General features: G+C 33.7%; 2 protein-coding genes across 2 annotated transcripts; both read left to right on the top strand.

Annotated features, from left to right (window-relative positions):
• The first annotated feature begins 6,390 nt into the window (after positions 1 to 6,390).
• On the top strand, positions 6,391 to 7,510 carry LOC139848828 (uncharacterized). Its single transcript, XM_071838517.1, has 3 exons — positions 6,391 to 6,459; positions 6,691 to 7,368; positions 7,487 to 7,510. The coding sequence occupies exons 1-3, from the start codon at positions 6,391 to 6,393 to the stop codon at positions 7,508 to 7,510; spliced, it is 771 nt and encodes a 256-aa protein (XP_071694618.1).
• A 943-nt stretch (positions 7,511 to 8,453) lies between these two features.
• On the top strand, positions 8,454 to 9,188 carry LOC139848827 (uncharacterized). The gene is made up of 2 exons (XM_071838516.1): positions 8,454 to 8,685; positions 8,968 to 9,188. Exons 1-2 carry the CDS (start codon positions 8,454 to 8,456, stop codon positions 9,186 to 9,188), a joined length of 453 nt encoding a protein of 150 aa, XP_071694617.1.
• The last annotated feature ends 1,003 nt before the right edge of the window (positions 9,189 to 10,191 follow it).

Below are 10,191 nucleotides of genomic sequence, written 5' to 3'. Positions count from 1 at the left end.
TGAAACTACATTATATGGTTGAATGATCGAAATCGAATATGCCCCTTATTAGTCTGGTGATCTAAGAATTAGGGAACAGACACCCTAATTGACGCGAATCCTAAAGATAGATCTATCGGGCCCAACAAGCCCCATCCAAAGTACCGGATGCTTTAGTACTTCGAAATTTATCATGTCCGAAGGGAGTCCCGGAATGATGGGGATATTCTATATGCATCTTGTGAATGTCGATTAGCAGGTGTTCAATCCATATGAATGATTTTTGTCTCTATGTATGGGACGTATTTTTATGAGAAATGGAAATAAAAATCTTGTGGTCTATTAAAATGATGGAAATGATCGATTATGATAAACTAATGAACTCACCAACCTTTTGGTTAACACTTTAAAGCATGTTTATTCTCAGGTATGAAAGAAATCTTCCGCTGTGCATTTGCTCATTTTAGAGATATTACTTGGAGTCATTCATGACATATTTCAAAAGACGTTGCATTCGAGTCGTTGAGTTCATCAAGAATATTATTAAGTCAATTATAGTTGGATATATTATGAAATGGTATGCATGCTGTCAACTTTCGATGTAATAAAAGTTTGTCTTTCAAAAGCGAATGCAATATTTGTAAAATGTATCATATAGAGGTCAAGTACCTCCCATCGGTGTTCATAACAACCGTTAGTGTACAACAACATATATCACTAACCCTTGGCGGAACGACAACACATATCCGTTCATAAAAACTGTTAGTGTACAACGACATATATCACTAACTTGGACAACACATATCCATTCATAAAATCCGTTAGTGTACAACAACATATATCACTAACTCGGACAACACATATCCGTTCATAAAAACTGTTATATATCACTAACTCGGACAACACATATCCGTCCAAACAAATAAATACATTACATACATACATGTATAGTTATCCCACTCACCTTAACACCAAGGTGATGATTATAATCCGCACACCTCAAGCGAAGTACCTAATACATTAAGTACCCAAATCAACATACAAACTTGTGGAGCTTACCACCAATACATAAATCTTGAGCATTTAATGACCCAAACGCATTAAATGGCTCACTTACACCAAAACCGCCCATCAATGGCCTAGACTCATTATAAATCACTAAAAGCTAGTGATTAAAGTATACTAACACAAAATAACACGAATTATGGGTATTTCATACCCATCTTACCCAACTAGGTCAACAATAGCCCATTTACCCCCATTTTAACACTTAGACTTACAAATTTTGGTCAAACTTAACCTATTAACAAATCTTCCATCATTTTACAAGTGTATTAGTGACTAACAACACAATTAACACTTACAAACCTCAACTTACCTGACCAAACCGTAGATTATAGCTATTAGGGTTTTCCTTACATCAATTTAACCCAAATTTACCCATTTAACCCCCAAATGGGTCTTACAAGTCTCAAATGGAACAAACCGTAGCCATAAATCAAATAAACTTAAAACTCAGAGTTAAGACTTACCAATACAATCACAACGTAGCTAGAGATGTAGGGAATAACTTTAAAACTTGGACTCGGGTGAGATGGTCTCCTTCTTCTCCAAGTGAGCTTTCTCTCACTAAAACCTTAACTCTCTCTCTAAAATTGAATGTGGTGTAGATGGAAGTGTGTTAAATGAGTTAGGATAACCCTTGCATCAGTTTTCTAGATCTAAAATCGTCCACAAGTGAAAAGACCATAACACTATAATGACCCAGAAAATTACGACTAATTTTATATCAAACTCTCGATACGATTTAATATTTTTGACACGATAAGAAAAGTCTGTTAGGTTGAGTCTCAAAATTTTTGAACTGTTTCATATATTCAATTGACCTTTGACCATTCCCAACGATTCACGAACCACTATTTGTAAATAGATATGTGTGTGCATATATATATATATATATATATATATATATATATATATATATATATATATATATATATATATATATATAATAATTAGAAATATAATTCGAAATATTATATGTTATTATTATTATTAAAAAATTAATTATGTAAAATAAAATAAAAATTAGGATTTTTCGGGAGACTTCCATCCGCCACTAATTATTAACGGAGTATGAAATTTAGCCGTAATTAGTGAAGGCTAACTTTTAACACGTTTCATCTTCTTTGATTATTATAATCATTATAATATTACTTTAATCTAATAATTATAATATATATCATATATTAATACATATATATGTAATTGATTGAAAGCAACCACATTTCTTCAATCTAAAATTCCTTTTTCTGTTTCTAATCACGACACATTCGCTTTCTTGTCCATATCACCTCACCTTTTTCATTATATGGATATACATATACGTGCACACTTATTATCCCGTGAGTTAAACTTTGATTGTGACTTATCATTGTGGATTCCAACTATCTAATATATATATATATATATATATATATATATATATATATATATATATATATATATATATATATATATATATATATATATATATATATATATATATATATATATATATATATATACATGCTCACATACAATGAATTTAAACAAAAATCCTTCTTGCAAACCTTTCAACACATCATTGTCTTGCTAACATTTCACCATCTCCCACTGCTCAAATTTCCTTTCTGTTATCTATCTATTCTATCACTTTCTATCTTATTTAACCTTTATATATATCCTATCTATCTAACTCTCTCTATATATATGCACTTACATATACATACATATTCATATGAATATATACACACCCGCAAATACAATCCCCTTCTTCTTTAATCACCAATAACCACCGCCTACCATCATGAACACTCACCATTTCCTTTATGAAACCCGATCACCATTAAAACTGTCGACCATCACCCTTTGAAGAACACCACCGGCCACCATCATCAACCGGCCATCAATCCACCACGAGCCTCCACCATCACTTCCTCTCTTCTCTCTCTCTTTTCGTTGAAAACCCTAACCCACTTCTAATTTTCTATTTTCATTCGACACCCAAAAACAAGTACATATCCACTATCTTGAACCCACCATGATTACACCACAAACATCAACACTAAACACTACAAGACTGATATTACTTGTTTCCAGTTATCTTCTTGAACGAAACAATACACAACCACCATCAACCACCAACACTAACAATTAAAACCCACACAAATCAATCATCATTCGCTGCTATGTTTGTATCTTCTACAACCATCGTAAACCACCATCATCACTTCCACCCTTGAACATCATTTTTTTTCTTATTTCTATTTATGTTCAAACTCTGCAGCTGCTGCTGCATAGTATTTGATTTCTGGTTATATATTTATATCAACCAAATCACCACCATCTCTTTCTTTCTCCCTCCCTATCCTCCTTCTTCCTTGTTATTTTTTTTCCTTCTTTCTGTTTTCGTGATAACACCACCACCATTCAAAACAGTCGACAAACTCACCTTCTCGTACCTGAATGGCTGCGGTATATACATGTTTCTTATTATTTTCTGTCGCCACCAAGAACACTACAAACTAATAGACGGCTGCACGATTATTTTCTGTTTCTTTTCTAATTCGCACAACACATCACCCAAACAGTTTTCCTGTTTCTTTTATTCCTGTATCTTGTCTGTCAACACTAACTTTCCAGCTGTAAATCACGAGACATATAATAAACTTAAATCAAATTGGACTTGATTCTTGAGCCGTGATATAATAAGGGTTTGATATGGACTTGCTTGTTTAATGGAGGGGTTATGATAACGATGTATCCTTGGATTCTAATCCCACTATTGTTATTTCTATTCCCTTAATTCCCTGACGACAGGAAAACACCACAAGGGGTGGGCTGCTAATCAGATCTGTTTAAATTTCAAACGTAACATTCCATGGGTTTATCATATTGGGCTTGTGAAACTTGGGCTTGTTTTATTCTTTAAATTTGGACCTTATAAACTTGGGCTCGAAGATTTTGATGAGCAACGATGGGGTGATATGGTGATGTTAATGAATTTGATGATAATGTTATTAGGGTTGACATAAGATAATAATAAGATTATATGATTTTGATAATGGTGATGATATGGGATACATAATGATAATGATATAGTTATGATTTCGAGTAATAACCTTGAATGATGATGACGTTTACTTAAATGAAAATGATGCAAGAAATGATACAAGAGTTATTGGATTGATATTGGTATTGATAATGATCGAGTCGATTAAATGACGGTGATGATAATAATATGATGATATAGGTTGATGATAACATAAGATGATGGTTTTATGATGTAGATGATGATGATGATATAAGAATGATGAATGATAATGAGGTTAGATGAAGATTAGGATTATGATTATGGTTATGATTAGGATAATGATGAAGATGAAATCGGATAAAATAACTAGTAGTTATAACCGTTTAAATCGCTAAGTAATTCAGAAAAGAAATAGCGGAGCTTTGATTAAGGATGTTATCGGGTTAGCGGGATGTCGCAGGTTCAAACCCGGACTTGGACATTTTTTAAGGGATACTTCTTTGAGGTAGTTATTATTATTATTATTATTATTATTATTATTATTATTATTATTATTATTATTATTATTATTATTATTATTATTATTATTGTTGTTATTATTATTATTATTATTATTATTTATATTTATTATTGATTGTTATAAAGTAATTATTATTATTACCAATTTTAGAAAGAAGATTATTAGTATAATTAATATTATTATCATTATTATTATTACTAAAATATATTATTATTATTAATATGAGTATTAGTATTATGATTATCATAAGTTTTATTATTGTGACCACTATTACTAAAAGTATCATTACTAAATCTAAATACTTTTAGAATTATTATTATTATCATAAAAAGATACAAAATTTTATTTATTATTATTGATATTATTTTACCAAATAAATAGCCATATAAGAATATATTTAAAACATATCACATAACAACATTAATATTTTCATAATAAATACTAATTATTTATTTAAAGTATGTAAAAATAAGTATAGTTAATTTAGTTATTAATGAAACATACAAGTTACTAACATAACAATTAATAATAAAACATAAACTAGTTCGATTACGATTATATGTTTTAATATATATATAATTGATATAGGTTCGTGAATCTGAGGCCAAGCCTGCATTGTTCAGTGTCTTCATATACATATTTTTACTACAAAATATCGTATCGTGAGTTCATTTGATTCCCTTTTACTCTTTACATTTTTGGGACTGAGAATACATGCGTTGTTTTTACAACTGCTTTATTAAATGCCTTTGAAATCTATATTTTTGGACTGAGATGCTTTTATAAATGTTTGACGAGATAGACACAAGTAAAACATTCCTCGAATGAATTATTATGCAGACAGGTGTTCTGTGTAATATTATTGAATTAGTTGGACGTTATAATTATCACTAATTGTTGTGAATATTTTCCCCTGATTATTATTGCTTGGTAACCTAAGAATTAGAAACGGTAATCCTAAAGGTAGCTACCGGGTTTAACACCCCCACCCAGAATGTTCACTAGACAGAAGAGCTAGTGGGCGTGATGTTTAGTACTTTAAAATTTATATATTATACAGACGAGATATTCTGTTTTGGGGCTATTATTGATGCACATTATATGTTAAGGTCGGTTACCATGTTGAGCAATGAAATCAAAATGAATGTTATGTATCGAGAGAATGATTTTTATACACAGGTTATGTGTATTATTTTTGTGCACGAGATATATGTACGATTATTTAAAAATCGCGAGGTAATAGTGTATCCTATCGTATACACGCATAAAGGCATAATATTCGCATGAAAATAGCATCAGGAAGACTGGGAACAACAGTTTTGTGAAACTGTCCGTCACGCGTTCTCCGCTGTGCAGGCTGCTTCTGTCACGCGTAAGCCCTGAAGGCCGCCTAGCGCTTAAGTCCTTACCGGAGAGCGTCACATTCAGCATAAATTTCGGATCACGAATAACAGAACGTATCATCATCTAACACGTGTCCCCGAACCATCCTGTGGATCTATCACTATAAATAGACCCCTTGGGTCGTCATTTTATTGATTCTGACACTCTGACAACTTGTGAGCAGAGACTTTACCTTTCTCTCTCACATAGTACTTTCTCTCTCACTAGAAGTCATCCGGCTAGTAGCTCAACGCTCAGTGGACAAAAGATTGATTAAGCCACCCCACAAGTTCCTATACTTGTGAACCGGGTCTGCAGGGATTATTTCCCGAGGGTAAACATCAATCGGCAACACTCCCCCACTTTTAGCTAGATACTTCTAGTATTGTGCTGATACACTAAGCCTTATCTCATAAGGAAATATGTATCAACAATGGCGCCATCTATTATCAAAATGAATCATCTCACTGATACTGACAAAGAAGGCGAGGATAAAGAATTGGTACCCATAGGTGTAGGCATGATACATCCATGGAAAGCTGAACAACGGAGGAAGGCAGAAGTGTTGGAAGATTGGAAAGAACAATTAATATCATTTCCTTCTATGTTTAACACAAATCCGTCCGATAGTCCAGTAGTTATAGAAGCACGAGTTGCTAATTGCAAAATAGGCAACATTTATACTGACACAGGAGCTGGAGCAGACATTATGTATGAACATTGCTTCATACAGCTCCCTAAATACGTACAAGAGATGATGAAGGAAACGTATGTGCCGTTAGCAAGTTTTACAAGTGAATCGTCTTGGTCTGAAGGAAGTATTCTTCTTGAAGTAGTTTTGGGAAAGCCACCCCTTAAACACACAGCAAACATCGAGTTTCTGGTGGTAAAAGCTAATTCACAATACAATATAATTTTGGGAAGAACTGCCTTGATGACGTTTGGGGCTGTGACGTCAACTGTGCACGGCATGATGAAATTTCCAACGCCTGGCGGAATAGCAACGATATACGCAGAACGGCAGAAGTCAATTGAGTGTTCACAAGTAACAAAAGCAATAATTAAGCCAATAATACATGATGATGGGTCAATCTCGCCAAATCTACAATTTCCAGATCAAAAGATCATAATTGGGCATACGTTATCTATGGCATGTAAAGAAAAGTTATACAACATTTTGGCAACGAATTTAGACGTCTTTGCATGGCAACCGTATGATATGACCGGTGTTCCAAGAGAGGTTGCAGAATATAGGTTAAATGTGAATCCTAATATACATCCTGTTTGTCAAAAGAAGCGAGGCATGGCGCCAGAACGAAGCAAATTCCTCCGTGATGAGGTTCGAAGTTTGGTGGATGCTAGAATCTTGCGAGTGGTCAAATATCAGACGTGGGTAGCCAATCCGGTGATGGTAAGGAAGCCGGACAACTCATGGCGGATGTGCGTAGATTTCACAGATATCAATAAAGCATTCCCAAAGGATAATTATCCTTTACCTGAAATAGATTGGAAGGTTGAATCATTGGCAGGATATCGATTTAAATGTTTTTTAGATGCAGCCAAGGGGTATCATCAAATACCTATGGCCTTAAAAGATGAAGACAAAATGGCTTTTCACACGACGGAAGGCATATTCTGTTACATAAAAATGCCTTTTGGTTTGAAGAATGCAGGAGCAACATATCAACGACTTATTGATATGGCGTTTAAGGATCAAATTGGGAAAAATTTGGAGGCTTATGTCGAAGACATCGTCATAAAAAGTCATACTGAAGAAAAGATGTTGCGAGATATACAAGAGACTTTTGCATCTTTGCGAAAAATTAATATGAAGTTAAATCCCAAGAAGTGTATGTTTGGCGTAGAAGAAGGAAAATTTTTAGGTCATATTGTTACAGAACGGGGTATTAAAGCTAATCCTAAAAAAATTCAAGCAATTGAAGACATGAAATCTCCGGCCAGCAAAAAGGATGTTCAAAGATTAAACGGATGTTTAGCAGCATTAACAAGATTTTTATCCAAAGCAGCTAAAAAGTCCCTTCCATTTATGAAGGTGTTAAAATTTTGTCTCAATAAAAAAGATTTTGTATGGACGGCGGAAGCCGAAGGAGAAATTCAAGAAGTCAAGCAATTCGTTTCACTGAGCTGCAATATTTTGCGTCCAACAATGAAGCAGAGTACGAGGCATTACTCTCCGGCTTGCGCATAGAAGTAGAAATGGGCATAACAAACCTAAGGACATATGTTGATTCTCAAATTGTGGCCCAGCAAGTTAATGGAATGTTTGATGCAAGAGATACATCAATGAGGCAATATGTAAAGTTGGTAGAAGCAATTTCAAAGAAATTTGATAATCTAGAGGTCGTGCAAATCCCTCGAAATAAGAACAAGAAGGCTGACGTCTTAAGAAAGTTAGCTACTTTAACCTTTGATCATTTGCATAAGCGAGTGTTAGTTGAGGAACTTAAGCAAAAATCAATACATGAAAAACCAATTATGGCGAAAGTTGAAAGTGCCAAGGAAACTTGGATGACTCCATATTTGAGGTATTTGCATGACGGAAGGTTACCCATTGACAAGGCAGAAGCCAGAAGGATAAGAGTAAAGGCACCAATGTATGAAGTAGTTAATGGTGCTCTTTATCGAAAGTCTTACAATTGTCCGTTGTTAAGGTGTTTAACCAATAATGAAGCATTGAAAGTAGTCAAGGAGATGCATGAAGGAGTTTGTTCTCAACACTCCGACTTTCGTACTGTGGCATCACGGATTATGCGACAAGGATATTTTTGGCCTTCCCTTTATCGAGATGTTGCAGAGATCATAAAAACATGTGAGAACTGTCAAAGGCATGGTACGGTTCAGCGTCTCCCAAAGTATGACTTGATACCAGTGTCATCAGCTTGGCCGTTCTGCAAATGGGCAATTGATATTGTGGGACCATTCAATAGGAGCACTGGTAATGCTAAGTTCTTAGTTGTAGCAATTGATTTTTTCACAGAGTGGGTTGAAGCAAAGGCTTTAGCAAAGATTACAAGAGAAAATGTTAAGAAGTTTGTCTGGCATGATATCGTGTGCCGTTATGGGGTTCCAAATGAAATAGTCAGTGACAATGGCAAGCAATTTGCAGAGAATCCATTTCGAAGTTGGTGTGAGGAGCTAGGAATAAAGCAAAACTTTACATCTATTGCTCATCCTCAAGCGAATGGGCAAGTAGAGGTTACTAACAAATAAATTGTTGTTGGCATTAAGGAACAGTTGGGATTAAGTCAAACTGGTTGGGTAGACGAACTGCCAAATGTACTATGGGCACACCGAACAACTCCAAACCGGAGCACGGGGGAAACACCCTTCAGTCTAGTATACGGGGAAAACACCCTTCAGTCTTCTTCTTTGATTAAAGACACGGGAGAATGAAAAATACTATAACCCCAAGGTAATAGTAGAAGAAAATAACTTCCTCTGGTGGCAGATGAAAAAGAAGAATGAAAGATACGATAGCCAAGAAAATATCAAGAATCAGAACTGGATTAAGCATTTTCACAATCTATTAGGAAGTATGAAATAAGGAAGAAGATTATAGGAGTGGTGAAAATAAATGAAACAGAAAAGGTCAATTTATAACAAAATATTAGACATAGTAATCAAGGCAGATTACGCATTTAATCAAAGAAAATCCTAATTTCCGCAATTACCAAAGAATCAAATCTTATTCAGATTATGAAAATTTTCTATTCCTTAAATTCTGGAAATCAATCGTGACTACGTCAAAAGATATGGCGAATCTATATTTATTCATTTCACTCTTTTGTGATAACTTCACTCGTACTCTTCACAAAATCGAATTGTTTTATCTATATTACTCAATGATGATAAAACTCTAAATTTCAACTCGTATGAGTCATGAAAACATACTTATTGTCATCCATTACCATCCCAACCAAATTTCGGGACGAAATTTCTTTAACGGTTAGGTACTGTGACAATCCAGAAATTTTTGACCCAATTTAAACTTTATCTTTAAATGATTTAATGTTTTCGACACGATAAGCAAAGTCTGTAATGTTGAGTCATGAAAGTTTTGGAACTATATTCATGTAATCAATTATTCTTTGACTGTTCTCGAAGATTCACGAACAATATATATATATATATATATATATATATATATATATATATATATATATATATATATATAACTTAATGTGCATATATATATATATATATATATATATAT

The sequence above is a fragment of the Rutidosis leptorrhynchoides genome, chromosome 5, assembly GCF_046630445.1.
Source record: "Rutidosis leptorrhynchoides isolate AG116_Rl617_1_P2 chromosome 5, CSIRO_AGI_Rlap_v1, whole genome shotgun sequence".
Taxonomy (NCBI): Eukaryota; Viridiplantae; Streptophyta; class Magnoliopsida; order Asterales; family Asteraceae; genus Rutidosis; species Rutidosis leptorrhynchoides.
The sequence above is the reverse complement of the archived record's forward strand: the minus strand, read 5'-3'. Positions and strand labels throughout refer to the sequence as shown.

Excerpts from the sequence above, each read along its gene's own strand:
- LOC139848827 (XM_071838516.1), top strand. The coding sequence starts at position 8,454 with ATGGCGAAAGTTGAAAGTGCCAAGGAAACTTGGATGACTCCATATTTG. Across the intron at positions 8,686-8,967 it reads GGAGATGCATGAAGGAGTTT|CAAAGGCTTTAGCAAAGATT; the intron begins GTTCTCAACACT and ends AGTGGGTTGAAG.
- LOC139848828 (XM_071838517.1), top strand. The coding sequence starts at position 6,391 with ATGGCGCCATCTATTATCAAAATGAATCATCTCACTGATACTGACAAA. Across the intron at positions 6,460-6,690 it reads AAGGCGAGGATAAAGAATTG|CTCCCTAAATACGTACAAGA; the intron begins GTACCCATAGGT and ends TGCTTCATACAG. Across the intron at positions 7,369-7,486 it reads GGGTAGCCAATCCGGTGATG|GATATCGATTTAAATGTTTT; the intron begins GTAAGGAAGCCG and ends AATCATTGGCAG.